At 45.4% G+C, this 16,052-nt stretch overlaps 1 protein-coding gene across 1 annotated transcript in view; it reads right to left on the reverse strand.

Annotated features, from left to right (window-relative positions):
• The window catches only part of LOC144506987 (pleckstrin homology domain-containing family H member 1-like), a 174,319-nt gene that overhangs the window by 142,876 nt on the left and 15,391 nt on the right, over positions 1-16,052 (reverse strand). Inside the window, 1 exon segment of the mRNA XM_078233493.1 lies at positions 13,266-13,445. Within this exon segment, the coding sequence (XP_078089619.1) occupies positions 13,266-13,391 (126 nt within the window). The 5' untranslated portion in view covers positions 13,392-13,445.

Here is a 16,052-nt window from a genome sequence, read left to right on the forward strand (position 1 = left end):
TGTCTCTGTAACCTCATGCATTTATCCCACGAATCCCCCTAATCTACACATCTTTGGACATTAAGGGGCAATTTAGCATGGCCAATCCACCTAATCTGTACATCTTTGGACTGTGGGAGGAAACCAGAGCACCCGGAGGCAACCCACGCAGACACAGGGAGAACATGCAGACTCCGCACTGACAGTCACCTGAGGCCGGATAGTTTTTCAGGACAGCAGGGATAACTCCTCTGCTCATCTCCATATCGTGCCATGGGATCTTTCACATCCCAAGGAGAGGGCAGATGGGACCTTGGTCTTATCCAGAGGGAGGCTCCTCCAACATTAAAACACTCCAGTACTAAAGTTTTCAAATGAATTACGTGCAGAATAATTTTACCTACTTTGCTCCCTCCATCATCTATACTGTGGCTACAGAGTGCGCCAGCTATACACGTACCAAAGCTGCTTTAGCATCACCCTCAACATATTCAATCCCCACACCTGGAAAGACGAGGTATACAGGTGTATGGAACGCCTCCTCATCCTGTTGCACTCCACCATGCATCACATGTCCAGATCACCAACAACCTGTCCTGGTCCCTCCACGCCAAAACTACAACTAAGAAAGCCCAACAACGTCTCTACTTTCTCAGGAGGCTAAGGAAATTTGGCATGTCCACTACAACTCTCACCAATTTTTACCGATGCAGCATAGAAAACACCCTTTCCTGATGTATCACAGCTTGGTATGGGCTCCTGCTCTGTCCAAGACCGCAAGAAACTACAAAGGGTCGTGAACGAAGCCCAGTCCATCACGCAAACCAGCCTCCCATCCATTGACTCTGTCTACACTTCCCGCTGCCTCAGAAAAGCAGCCAGCATAATCAAGGATCCCACGCACCCCGGACATTCTCTCTTCCACTTTTTTCCAGTGGGAAAAAAATACACAAGTCTGAGGACACGTACCAACTGACTCAAGAACAGCTTCTTCCCTGCTGCCATCAGACTTTTGAATGGACCTACCTCATATTAAGTTGATCTTTCTCTACACCCTAGCTATGACTATAACACTACATTCTGCACCCTCTCCTATCCTTCTCTATGAATGGTATGCTTTGTCTGAATAGCGTGCAAGAAACAATACTTTTCACTGTATACTAATACATGTGACAATAATAAATCAAAAAATGTGTATTAAACATGTATCACTATCCCTTTATTGTCACTGAGTCAAAATCCTGGAACTATCTGACAGCACTGTGGAAACTCTTTCAGCACATGGACTGCTGCAGTTCAAGAAGGCAACTCACCACCTTCGCAAGGAATCTAGGGATCGGCAATAAAGTTTCTGTCCCGGGATGCCCATATCCTGAGAATGAAATTTTATTAAACATCTGCAAGGTAGGACGTGAACTTCTGGCCTTCTGACTCAGAGAGAAGACACTGAGCCAAGACTGACACCTGACAAGTATGGTTGGCTGCTCCCCAGAATACTGGACCTCTTACCCAGAGCTATTAAGAAAAGCAGGTGCCAGAGATTTAGAATGAAATGCTAAGCTATAGGGACAGAACTAATACAGTTTGACCTCTGACACACACACACAATGTTAACAAGACAGAGTTAAAGTATAACCTGATTAGTCACTGCGACATCGAAACTCACTACTGGGCTATCAACCAGACTATCAGTACAACTGGTGTGCACATCCAAATCTAGATGATCAAACCACCCAGCTAGACTGCCCTCTCGATCCTACAGAGCATGTTCTCAGGTCTTCCTGCTTTAACCCACTACACGCGCCACATTTACCACAATTTCACCACTAATCCCCCAGCTCCTGCCTGACGGCTCAAGAACATTTGATTTCGCAAGAATATTTGTATAAACTTCCATAAAATTGCTAATCCAAGTCAGCTGGAACACCTAGATAACAAGGACACTTATATCAGACTCCTATTTATTGACTACAACTCAGCCTTCAACATTATTATTCCGATGAAACTCATCTCCAAACTCTGTGGCCTGGGCCTCGGCTCCTCCCTCTGCGACTGGATCCTGAACTTCCCAACTCACAGACCACAATCAGTAAGGATAGACAACAATACCTCCTCCACGATCATTCTCAACACCAGTGTCCCACAAGGCTGTGTTCCCAGCCCCCTGCTATACTCCTTATACATCGATGTGACTGTGCGGCCAAATTCCCCTCCAATTCGATTTTCAAGTTTGCTGACGACACCACCGTAGTGGGTCGGATCTCAAAAAGTGACGAGATGGGGTACAAGAATGAGATAGAGAATCTGATGAACTGGTGCGGTGACAATAATCTCTCCCTCAATGTCAACAAAACAAAGGAGATAGTCATTAACTTCAGGAAGCGTAGTGGAGAACATGCCCCTGTCTACATCAATGGGGATAAAGTAGAAATGATCGAGAGCTTCAGGTTTTTAGGTGTCCAGATCACCAACAACCTGTCCTGCTCCCTCCATGCCGACACTATAGTTAAGAAAGCCTGCCAACACTCTACTTTCTCAGAAGACCAAGGTAATTTGGCATGTCCGCTACGACTCTCACCAACTTTTACAGATGCAACATAGAAAGCATTCTTTCTGGTTGTATCACAGCTTGGTATGGCTCCTGCTCTGCGCAAGACCGCAAGAAACTACAAACGGTCATGAACGTTGTCCAGTCCATCACGCAAACCAGCCTCCCATCCATTGATACTGTCTACACTTCCCACTACCTCGGAAAAGCAGCCAGCATAATTAAGGACCCCACTCACCCCGGACATTCCCTCTTCCACCTTCTTCCGTTGGGAAAAAGATACAAAAGTCTGAGGTCACGTACCGACCGACTCAAGAACATCTTGTTCCCTGCTGCCGTCAGACTTTTGAATGGACCTAACTCGCATTAAGTTGATCTTTCTCTGCACCCTCGCTATGACTGTAACACTACATTCTGCACTCTCTTCTTTCCCTCTCTATGAACGGTATGCTTTGTCTGTATAACGCACAAGAAACAATACTTTTCATTGCATGCCAATACATATGACAATAATAAATCAAATAAAATCAAAACGTTTCACAATGCAGAGACCTCGGTGCAAGTGGTCAATATAACCCCCCCGTCCCCAGTCCCTGCTCCTGCCAACGCCCGTCCAAGTGAAGCAACAACAACCTCTCTTGCTAGTTTAATGAGAGGACATTAGTAATCTCCCATTGGGCTAAAGAAAACTGGGACAGCCATTCTTGGTCCCAAATGTGCTCATTCAATTGAGTTCCGCATTATCTTTAGGAAATGGCTCAATCCCATCGGATTCTATATGATCTTCACGAACCGCCTCAGTCACAGTGGGTTCTATATGATCTATAGGAACCACTCAGTCACAGTGGATTCCATATGATCTATAGGAACTGCTCAGTCACGGTGGATTCCATATGATCTATAGGAACTGCTCAGTCACAGTGGTTCCTATATGATCTATGGGAACTGGCTCAGTCACAGTGGGTTCTATATGATCTATAGGAACTGCTCAGTCACAGTGGATTCTATATGATCTATAGGAACTGGCTCAGTCACGGTGGATTCTATACGATCTATAGGAACTGGCTCAGTCACAGTGGATTCTATGTGATCTATAGGAACTGGCTCAGTCACAGTGGGTTCTATAGGATCTACAGGAACTGGCTCAGTCACAGTAGATTCTATATGATCTATAGGAACCACTCAGTCACAGTGGATTTGATATGATTGACAGGAACTGCTCTGTCATGGTGGATTCTATATGATCTTTAGGAACTGGCTCAGTCACAGTGGATTATATATGATCTATAGGAACCACCCAGTCACAGTGGATTCCATATGATCTATAGGAACTGCTCAGTCATGGTGGATTCTATATGGTCTATAGGAACTGGCTCAGTCATAGTGGATGCCAAATGATCTATAGGAACTGGCTCAGTCACAGTGGGTTCTATGTGATCTATAGGAACTGGCTCAGTCACAGTGGATTCTATGTGATCTATAGGAACTGGCTCAGTCACAGTGGATTATATGTGATCTATAGGAACTGGCTCAGTCATAGTGGATTCTATGTGATCTATAGGAACTGGCTCAGTCACAGTGGATTCAATGTGATCTATAGGAACTGGCTCAGTCACAGTGGATGCCAAATGATCTATAGGAACTGGCTCAGTCACAGTGGATTCTATGTGATCTATAGGAACTGGCTCAGTCACAGTGGATTCTATATGATCTATAGGAACTGGCCCAGTCACAGTGGATTCTATATGATCTATAGGAACTGGCTCAGTCACAGTGGATTCTATGTGATCTATAGGAACTGGCTCAGTCACAGTGGGTTCTATATGATCTACAGGAACTGGCTCAGTCACAGTAGATTCTATATGATCTATAGGAACCACTCAGTCACAGTGGATTTGATATGATTGACAGGAACTGCTCTGTCATGGTGGATTCTATATGATCTTTAGGAACTGGCTCAGTCACAGTGGATTATATATGATCTATAGGAACTGGCTCAGTCACAGTGGATTCTATGTGATCTATAGGAACTGGCTCAGTCACAGTGGATTCTATGTGATCTATAGGAACTGGCTCAGTCACAGTGGATTCTATATGATCTATAGGAACTGGCTCAGTCACAGTGGATTCTATGTGATCTATAGGAACTGGCTCAGTCACAGTGGATTCTATGTGATCTATAGGAACTGGCTCAGTCACAGTGGATTCTATATGATCTATAGGAACTGGCTCAGTCACAGTGGGTTCTATATGATCTATAGGAACTGGCTCAGTCACAGTGGATTCTATGTGATCTATAGGAACTGGCTCAGTCACAGTGGATTCTATAAGATCTATAGGAACTGGCTCAGTCACAGTGGATTCTATGTGATCTATAGGAACTGGCTCAGTCACAGTGGGTTCTATATGATCTACAGGAACTGGCTCAGTCACAGTAGATTCTATATGATCTATAGGAACCACTCAGTCACAGTGGATTTGATATGATTGACAGGAACTGCTCTGTCATGGTGGATTCTATATGATATTTAGGAACTGGCTCAGTCACAGTGGATTATATATGATCTATAGGAACCACCCAGTCACAGTGGATTCCATATGATCTATAGGAACTGCTCAGGCATGGTGGATTCTATATGGTCTATAGGAACTGGCTCAGTCACAGTGGATGCCAAATGATCTATAGGAACTGGCTCAGTCACAGTGGGTTCTATGTGATCTATAGGAACTGGCTCAGTCACAGTGGATTCTATGTGATCTATAGGAACTGGCTCAGTCACAGTGGATTCTATGTGATCTATAGGAACTGGCTCAGTCATAGTGGATTCTATGTGATCTATAGGAACTGGCTCAGTCACTGTGGATTCTATGTGATCTATAGGAACTGGCTCAGTCACAGTGGATGCCAAATGATCTATAGAAACTGGCTCAGTCACAGTGGACTCTATGTGATCTATAGGAACTGGCTCAGTCACAGTGGATTCTATATGATCTATAGGAACTTGCCCAGTCACAGTGGATTCTATATGATCTATAGGAACTGGCTCAGTCACAGTGGATTCCAAATGATCTATAGGAACTGGCTCAGTCACAGTGGATTATATATGATCTATAGGAACTGGCTCAGTCACAGTGGGTTCTATGTGATCTATAGGAACTGGCTCAGTCACAGTGGATTCTATGTGATCTATAGGAACTGGCTCAGTCACAGTGGATTCTATATGATCTATAGGAACTGGCTCAGTCACAGTGGGCTCTATGTGATCTATAGGAACTGGCTCAGTCACAGTGGGTTCTATGTGATCTATAGGAACTGGCTCAGTCACAGTGGATTCTATGTGATCTATAGGAACTGGCTCAGTCACAGTGGATTATATATGATCTATAGGAACTGGCTCAGTCACAGTGGATTCTATAAGATCTATAGGAACTGGCTCAGTCACAGTGGATTCTATACGATCTATAGGAACTGGCTCAGTCACAGTGGATTATATATGATCTATAGGAACTGGCTCAGTCACAGTGGATTCTATGTGATCTATAGGAACTGGCTCAGTCACAGTGGATTCTATGTGATCTATAGGAACTGGCTCAGTCACAGTGGATTCTATATGATCTATAGGAACTGGCTCAGTCACAGTGGATTCTATATGATCTATAGGAACTGGCTCAGTCACAGTGGGTTCTATATGATCTATAGGAACTGGCTCAGTCACAGTGGATTCTATAAGATCTATAGGAACTGGCCCAGTCACAGTGGATTCTATATGATCTATAGGAACTGGCTCAGTCACAGTGGGTTCTATATGATCTATAGGAACTGGCTCAGTCACAGTGGATTCTATAAGATCTATAGGAACTGGCTCAGTCACAGTGGGTTCTATATGATCTATAGGAACTGGCTCAGTCACAGTGGATTTGATATGATTGACAGGAACTGCTCTGTCATGGTGGATTCTATATGATCTTTAGGAACTGGCTCAGTTACAGTGGATTATATATGATCTATAGGAACCACCCAGTCACAGTGGATTCCATATGATCTATAGGAATTGCTCAGTCATGGTGGATTCTATATGGTCTATAGGAACCACCCAGTCACAGTGGATTCTATATGATCTATAGGAACTGGCTCAGTCACAGTGGATTCTATGTGATCTCTAGGAACTGGCTCAGTCACAGTGGATTATATATGATCTATGTGAACTGGCTCAGTCACAGTGGATTCTATGTGATCTATAGGAACTGGCTCAGTCACAGTGGATTCTATGTGATCTATAGGAACTGGCTCAGTCACAGTGGATTCTATGTGATCTATAGGAACTGGCTCAGTCACAGTGGATTCTATGTGATCTATAGGAACTGACTCAGTCACAGTGGATTCTATATGATCTATGGGAACTGGCTCAGTCACAGTGGATTATATATGATCTATAGGAACTGGCTCAGTCACAGTGGATTCTATGTGATCTATAGGAACTGGCTCAGTCACAGTGGATTCCAAATGATCTATAGGAACTGGCTCAGTCACAGTGGATTATATATGATCTATAGGAACTGGCTCAGTCACAGGGGATTCTATATGATCTATAGGAACTTCTCAGTCACAGTGGATTCTATATGATCTATAGGAACGGGCTCAGTCACATTGGATTCTATATGATCTATAGGAACTGGCTCAGTCACAGTGGATTCTATATGATCTATAGGAACTGGCTCAGTCACAGTGGATTCTATATGATCTATAGGAACTGCTCAGTCACAGTGGATTCTATATGATCTATAGGAACCGGCTCAGTCACAGTGGATTCTATATGATCTATAGGAACCGGCTCAGTCACAGTGGATTCTATATGATATATAGGAACTGGCTCAGTCACAGTGGATTATATATGATCTATAGGAACTGGCTCAGTCACAGTGGATTCTATGTGATCTATAGGAACGGGCTCAGTCACAGTGGATTCCAAACGATCTATAGGAACTGGCTCAGTCACAGTGGATTCTATATGATCTATAGGAACTGCTCAGTCACAGTGGATTCTATATGATCTATAGGAACTGGCTCAGTCACAGTTGATTATATATGATCTATAGGAACTGCTCAGTCACAGTGGATTCTATATGATCTATAGGAACTGGCTCAGTCACAGTGGATTCTATATGATCTATAGGAACTGGCTCAGTCACAGTGGATTATATATGATCTATAGGAATTGGCTCAGTCACAGTGGGCTATATATGATATATAGGAACTGGCTCAGTCACAGTGGATTCTATGTGATCTATAGGAACTGGCTCAGTCACAGTGGATTCTATATGATCTATAGGAACGACTCAGTCTCAGTGGGTTCTATATGATATATAGGAACTGGCTCAGTCACAGTGGGTTCTATATGATATATAGGAACTGGCTCAGTCACAGTGGGTTCTATATGATCTATAGGAACTGGCTCAGTCACAGTGGGCTCTATATGATCTATAGGAACTGACTCAGTCACAGTGGGTTCTATATGATCTATAGGAACGACTCAGTCACAGTGGGTTCTATATGATCTATAGGAACTGGCTCAGTCACAGTGGGTTCTATATGATATATAGGAACTGGCACAGTCACAGTGGGTTCTATATGATCTATAGGAACTGACTCAGTCACAGTGGGTTCTATATGATCTATAGGAACGACTCAGTCACAGTGGGTTCTATATGATCTATAGTAACTGGCTCAGTCACAGTGGTTTCTATATGATATATAGGAACTGGCTCAGTCACAGTGGGTTCTATATGATCTATAGGAACTGACTCAGTCACAGTGGATTCTATATGATCTATAGGAACCGCCTCAGTCACAGTGGGTTCTATATGATCTATAGGAACTGGCTCAGTCACAGTGGATTCTATACGATCTATAGGAACTGGCGCAGTCACAGTGGATTCTATATGATCTATAGGAACTGGCTCAGTCACAGTGGGCTCTATATGATCTATAGGAACTGACTCAGTCACAGTGGGTTCTATATGATCTATAGGAACGACTCAGTCACAGTGGGTCTATATGATCTATAGGAACTGGCTCAGTCACAGTGGGTTCTATATGATATATAGGAACTGGCTCAGTCACAGTGGGTTCTATATGATCTATAGGAACTGACTCAGTCACAGTGGGTTCTATATGATCTATAGGAACGACTCAGTCACAGTGGGTTCTATATGATCTATAGGAACTGGCTCAGTCACAGTGGTTTCTATATGATATATAGGAACTGGCTCAGTCACAGTGGGTTCTATATGATCTATAGGAACTGACTCAGTCACAGTGGATTCTATATGATCTATAGGAACCGCCTCAGTCACAGTGGATTCTATATGATCTATAGGAACTGACTCAGTCACAGTGGATTCTATATGATCTATAGGAACCGCCTCAGTCACAGTGGATTCTATATGATCTATAGGAACGACTCAGTCACAGTGGGCTATATATGATATATAGGAACTGGCTCAGTCACAGTGGATTCTATGTGATCTATAGGAACTGGCTCAGTCACAGTGGATTCTATATGATCTATAGGAACGACTCAGTCACAGTGGGTTCTATATGATCTATAGGAACTGACTCAGTCACAGTGGGTTCTATATGATCTATAGGAACGACTCAGTCTCAGTGGGTTCTATATGATATATAGGAACCGGCTCGGTCACAGTGGGTTCTATATGATCTATAGGAACTGGCTCAGTCACAGTGGATTCTATGTGATCTATAGGAACTGGCTCAGTCACAGTGGATTCTATATGATCTATAGGAACGACTCAGTCACAGTGGGTTCTATATGATATATAGGAACTGGCTCAGTCACAGTGGGTTCTATCTGATATATAGGAACTGGCTCAGTCACAGTGGGTTCTATATGATCTATAGGAACTGACTCAGTCACAGTGGGTTATATATGATCTATAGGAACGACTCAGTCACAGTGGGTTCTATATGATCTATAGGAACTGGCTCAGTCACAGTGGGTTCTATATGATATATAGGAACTGGCTCTGTCACAGTGGGTTCTATATGATCTATAGGAACTGGCTCAGTCACAGTGGATTCTATACGATCTATAGGAACTGGCGCAGTCACAGTGGATTCTATATGATCTATAGGAACCACTCAGTCACAGTGGATTTGATATGATTGACAGGAACTGCTCTGTCATGGTGGATTCTATATGATCTTTAGGAGCTGGCTCAGTCACAGTGGATTCTATACGATCTATAGGAACCACCCAGTCACAGTGGATTCCATATGATCTATAGGAACTGCTCAGTCATGGTGGATTCGATATGGTCTATAGGAACTGGCTAAGTCACAGTGGATTCTATATGATCTATAGGAACTGGCTCAGTCACAGTGGATTCCAAATGATCTGTAGGAACTGGCTCAGTCACAGTGGATTCTATGTGATCTATAGGAACTGGCTCAGTCACAGTGGATTCTATATGATCTCTAGGAACTGGCTCAGTCACAGTGGATTATATATGATCTATAGGAACTGGCTCAGTCACAGTGGATTCTATATGATCTATAGGAACTGGCTCAGTCACAGTGGATTCTATGTGATCTATAGGAACTGGCTCAGTCACAGTGGGTTCTATATGATCTATAGGAACTGGCTCAGTCACAGTGGATTCTATGTGATCTGTAGGAACTGGCTCAGTCACAGTGGATTCTATATGAGCTATTGGAACTGGCTCAGTCACAGTGGATTCTATATGATCTATAGGAACTGGCTCAGTCACAGTGGATTCTATGTGATCTGTAGGAACTGGCTCAGTCACAGTGGATTCTATATGATCTATTGGAACTGGCTCAGTCACAGTGGATTCTATATGATCTATAGGAACTGGCTCAGTCACAGTGGATTCTATATGATCTATAGGAACTGGCTCAGTCACAGTGGATTCTATGTGATCTATAGGAACTGGCTCAGTCACAGTGGGTTCTATATGATCTATAGGAACTGGCTCAGTCACAGTGGATTCTATGTGATCTGTAGGAACTGGCTCAGTCACAGTGGATTCTATATGATCTATTGGAACTGGCTCAGTCACAGTGGATTCTATATGATCTATAGGAACTGGCTCAGTCACAGTGGATTCTATATGATCTATAGGAACTGGCTCATGTTCCTGTTCACAGCAAGTGACGGCTGCGATGGCGGAGGAAATGGTGCAATGTGTTTCCTCATTGGGCCCTCAATTGCCTCGACAGGTTGCCCACCACCATGCGGTGGGCAGCTGACCCCGGTCCCCACTTGCCTCTGGTCAAGTCCTTCCAGAGGTTGGAATTGTGGCTTCTATTTTTCCCGGTGCAGCCCCGCGTCCGATCCCATCTCCAGTGGCATGAGTTCAAATCCCACCCGGAAAGTTGCGGATATGAATTGAGTTTGAAAGAAGTTAAAAAGCTGATGTCGATAAAAGTGACCATGGGGCTTGTGGACTGTCAGTAAAAACTCAACTGGTTCACAAATGTCCTTTGGTGAAGGGAAGCCATCCTTACCACCTCTGACCTATACATCGCTTCAGAAGCATCCGAATGGCATTGACTCTTAACTCCCCTCTGGTGCAGGTGTTGTGTAACCAGTTGGTGCACCAAGCTGCGGCAAAGAGATTAAGAATCGCCACATGGAGCACAGCAGGTCAAAATGTGACTCACTCCCACCTTCTCACGACTAACCAAAGTAAGGCAGTACAATGATCATCATATGCCAGTTGATAAAATGTTGAAGAGTGAATGTAACCCTTGCACCAATAGAATGCAAGACTTCACCCACAACAAATACTCAAATCATCACCTGTGATTGTCGCTCAATTCCAAAATTCGCCATGTCGGTTCCAGACACATTAAATTATTTTGAAAATAAACTTAGAGAAGGAAAAGCAGGAGGAGTGGACAGTTGGGAATGGGCAATGCTGGACAGCCAGCGATGCCCGTGTCCCACCAATCAATAACAAAAAAAGCTATGGTAGTTCAGGTTGAGCAAGAAAGACTTGTGCTGACTTGGTGGACCGAATGGCCCAGAATTAGGCCATTTGACCCATTGGGTCTGCTCCGCCGTTCAATCAAGGCTGATATGATTCTCATCCCCATTCTCCTGCCTACTCCCCGTAACCCTTGATCCCCTTATTGATCAAAAACCTATCTATCTCTGTCTTAAAGACACTCAATGACCTGGCTTCCACAGCGCTCTGTGGCAATGAGTTCCACAGATTCACCACCCTCTGGAGAAATTCCTCCTCATCTCTCAGTTTTAAAGGAGCGTCCCTTCACTCTGAGGTTGTGCCCTTGAGTTCTATTCTCACCCACTAGTGAAAACATCCTCTCCACATCCACTCTATCCAGGCCTCACAGTATCCTGTAAGTTTCAATAAGATCCCCCCTCATCCTTCCAAACTCCATCAAGTACAGGCCCAGACTCCTCAACCGCTCCTCATATGACAAACCCTTCATTCCTGGGACCATTCTTGTGAACCTCCTCTGGGCCCCCTCCAAGGATAGCACATCCTCCATCGCTGGCCTATCACATTCTATCATTAAATTGATGCAATCCCTGTCACAAAACTCTTCCTGGGCTGCAGCAAGGACAGTCTAACCAACCTCTCAGAAAAGAGGCAACTATCCCCCAGGATGTAAAAGGTGGCGGGGGGAGGGGAGGAGAGAAAAAGCAGGGGAAAGGATTTCCCGCAGAGTTGACTTATCACAATCAGTGATTCGTGAATAATTTTGAGGGAGGAAATAAGGAGGAACCCTTTTCATCGGCAGAAAGGTTGGTAAAGCAGAGGGTGACACAGTGGTTGGCACTGCTGCCTCACAGCGCCAGGGACCTAGGTTCAATTCCCGGCTCGGGTCACTTTGCGGAGTCTGCACATTCTCCCCGTGTCTGCGTGGGTTTCCTCCGGGTGCTCCAGTTTCCTCCCACAGTCTGAAAGACAGGCTGGTTAAATGCATTGCCCAATGCTAAATTCTCCCTCAGTGTACCCGAACAGATGCCGGAGTGTGGCGATTGGGGGATTTCCACAGTAGCTTCATTGCAGTGTTAATGTGACATTAATAAATAAAATGTTTGACACCAATGTCAGGTGATTAGCAAAGGATCAAGAGGTGACATAAGGAAATATCTTATTACATAGCAAGTTTAAGTTTCTACAATGCGTCTCCTGAAAATGTGATGGAAGCAGATCCAATGCTAACTCCCAAAAGAGAAGTGGACGAATGCTTTGAAGGGAAAAAATTCACATGCCTGTGCGAGGGAGGGCCGGGGGGGTGCGTTCTGTTGGGGGGGGGGGGGGGGGGGGGGGGGGGGTTGGGGGTGAATTGGGCAGTTCCACCAAAGAGCCAGCACAGGCAATGATGGATAAAAGCAAAATACTGCGGACACTGGAATCTGAAACAAAAACACAAAATGCTGGAAAATCTCAGCAGGTCTGACAGCACCTGTGGAGAGAGAATAGAGCCAACGTTACGAGTCTGGATGACCTTTCGTCAGAGGCAATGATGGGCCAAATGGCCTCTTTCCATGTTGTATCATTCCCGGAGAGAGGCAAAGCAGCAAGGAAGTTGGGTGCGTTCACACATTGACCTTTACCTGACTTTACCGTCCTTATTAAAAAAAGGAGCGGCGTTTAGAGTGAGTGGGGAACGCAGTGGGTAAAACGGAGCGAAGTGATTGGGAGGGTTTGCGCTGCTCACCTTTTCGGCCAACAGCTCCCGGATCTTGCCCGCCTGCAGTCGAAACTTGAAGAGCTGGGACTCCAGCGTCATGCACCGCTTCTGCCAGTTGAAGCCACCACTGCCATTCTCCGTCACTGTCTCCATGGTGACTAGCTCTCACCAGTGGTGGTGGGGGCGCGTCCTCGAGGTTCTTCAACCCTGCAAAGCGAAGCAGCCGTTAAAACCAGTGCCTGAACGGAGACTACAATGTTTATTTGTCGTTACTAAAGAAAGGCCTCAGTCCAATCTGAATGTTAGCAGCTCCCCCACACTTCCCCCCCCCCCTTACTGTGGCCATGGTAAATTGCCTCTTAGTGTCAGGGTGTTTAGCGGGGTAAATATGTGGGGTTACGGGGATAGAGCCTGGGTGGGGTTGTTGTCGGGGCAGGCTCGATGGGCTGAATGGCCTCCTTCTGCACTGTGGGGATTCGACAGGTGACCCAATTGAAATATTTAAGTTTATGAAAGGCTCTGATGGAGTAGACACAGAGGGAATGTTCTCTCTTCTGGGGAAACAAGATAGTCACCAGGAAATCCAACAAGGAATTCAGAAGAAGCCTCTTTACCCAAGGACTGTTGAGAATGTGGCTCTCACTACCACAGGGGATAGGCAAGATGAAGAGCATGGATGTATTTAAGGGGAAGCAGGATAAGCCTGTCAGGGGGAAGTTGTAATAATGTTTTAGCACGGCCAATCCACCTAACCCACATCTTTCAGACTGTGGGAGGAAACCAGAGCACCCGAGGGAAACCCACGCAGACACGGGGAGAACGTGCAGACTCTGCACAGACGGTGACCCAAGTCCGGAATTGAACCTGGGTCCCTGGCTCTGTGAGGCAGCAGCAATAGCCATTGTGTCACCATGTGAAGGCAGGTCCAGAGGAAATTGGTGGAGTCTGCAGAAAAGGAAAGCATGGATGAGGATTTCAGCAGCAGATGGGCTGAGGCTGGGGCGGAGATGGGTATGGTTGGCCTGTACAGTTTGGGTAAGCTCTCCTCCAAGACCAAATCAAAATGGTGGCTGGAAGCAAAGGGCACTGGTGAGGACTTTGCTGCTCTGACAATGCGTGGAGATACCTCCCGGCTCAGTCACATTTGGAGGATCCTCGGAGGAGAACCAGTAGTCGTGGCCGGATGGGTCTGCTATTGTCATACCAAAAGATTAGGAGAGTCCATTTCATACGGAGGGGCTAAATTCACAAAGCCCGGACTTAGCCAACCATCTCCAGCCATTGTCCCATAACTCAATGCTCACAGACCATGCGTTAATTAGAAATAATCAGCACACAATGGACCGAGTGTCCTTCTGCATGACGGACACATTAAGACAAGGTTCGGTAATCAAACACAGTCCAGGAGAGATAAGGTAAAGGGAGAGGGGGGGGGGGGGTACCAGAGCAAGAGATCAGAGCCGTTCAGTGGTTGAGAGGTTGTCACCGTGCCAGAACTGCAGGTCGGGAGATCAAAAGCCAAGGGAGACCCGGTGCTTGGGACAAAATGACTGACATTCCATGGAGCTCCAAATGTACTGTGCACAAATCATTTTCAAGTGTGGCTATTGCTACCAAATAAACCTGTTGGACTTTAACCTGGTGTTGTTAAACTTCTTACCAAATCATTTTCACCATCTGAATAGTGCAAAACTCCCATTTGAAGAGATCTTTTGGAAACAGCTAGGCCGGCTGCACACTCCCATCCAAAACCCGTCCCATACAATACTGAATAAGAGAACTCTTACTCTCTCGCAGTTCAGGCCCTCTCATATCACAAAACATTCTTTATTGAACAATGACTACACGGAGAACAGGACGGCCATTAACAGGGAGCCAGCGTGATTCTCACTCCCACCCTGAGGTCTCATCAGTCGGGACGCTAGGAGACTGCTGTGCCCCCCCCAACACTAAACGCAGTCAAATGTGGAGCCACTCACAAAATATACAGCACACACACAACGCTGCTCCGAATCCCGTTCACCCACCTCCCCTGGTGCTCACTGACCTGCACTGACTCCCGCTCCACCAATGCCTCCAGTTTAAAAAGATCATCCTTGATATGTCTTAGCTTGCAAAGTGTCTCGTTCACCCATCACCCCTGAGCTCGCTGACCTGCGCTGGCTCCCAGTCAAGCGAGGACTTTATTTTGACATTCACATCCTTGTTTGTAAATCCTTCGACCCTCCCCTGTCTCTTTAATCTCCTCCAGCTCTATAACCCCTCCTCCAATTTTGCATTGCTCCATTCTTTCATTTATTGTCACATGTACTAGTATACGGTGAAAAGTATTGTTTCTCTGCACGCTATACAAAGCATACTGTTCATAGAGAAGGAGAGGGTGCAGAATGTAGTGTTACAGCTAGGGTGTAGAGAAAGATCAACTTAATGCAAGGTAGGTCCATTCAAAAGTCTGACAGCAGCAGCAAAGAAGCTGTTCTTGAGTCGGTTGGTACGTGACCTCAGACTTTTGTATCTTTTTCCCGACGGAAGAAGGTGGAAGAGAGAATGTCCGGGGTGCGTGGGCTCCTTGATTATGCTGGCTGCTTTTCCCGAGGCAGCAGGAAGTGTAGACAGAGTCAATGGATGGGGGGAGGACTGGTTTGAGTGATGGACTGGGCTCCAGGTGAGTCAGTCCCCTTTTCACTCATTGTGCGCTGACCCACATGTTCCGTTTTTATTTCATCTTTTCAGGACTTGTACTGTTTCCGTTAGACTCCCTCTGCCACTGTGAAGTTTCTTGCGGTCTTGGTCAGAGCAGGGGCCATACCAAGC

Source organism: Mustelus asterias, chromosome 18 (assembly GCF_964213995.1).
Source record: "Mustelus asterias chromosome 18, sMusAst1.hap1.1, whole genome shotgun sequence".
Lineage (NCBI taxonomy): Eukaryota > Metazoa > Chordata > Chondrichthyes > Carcharhiniformes > Triakidae > Mustelus > Mustelus asterias.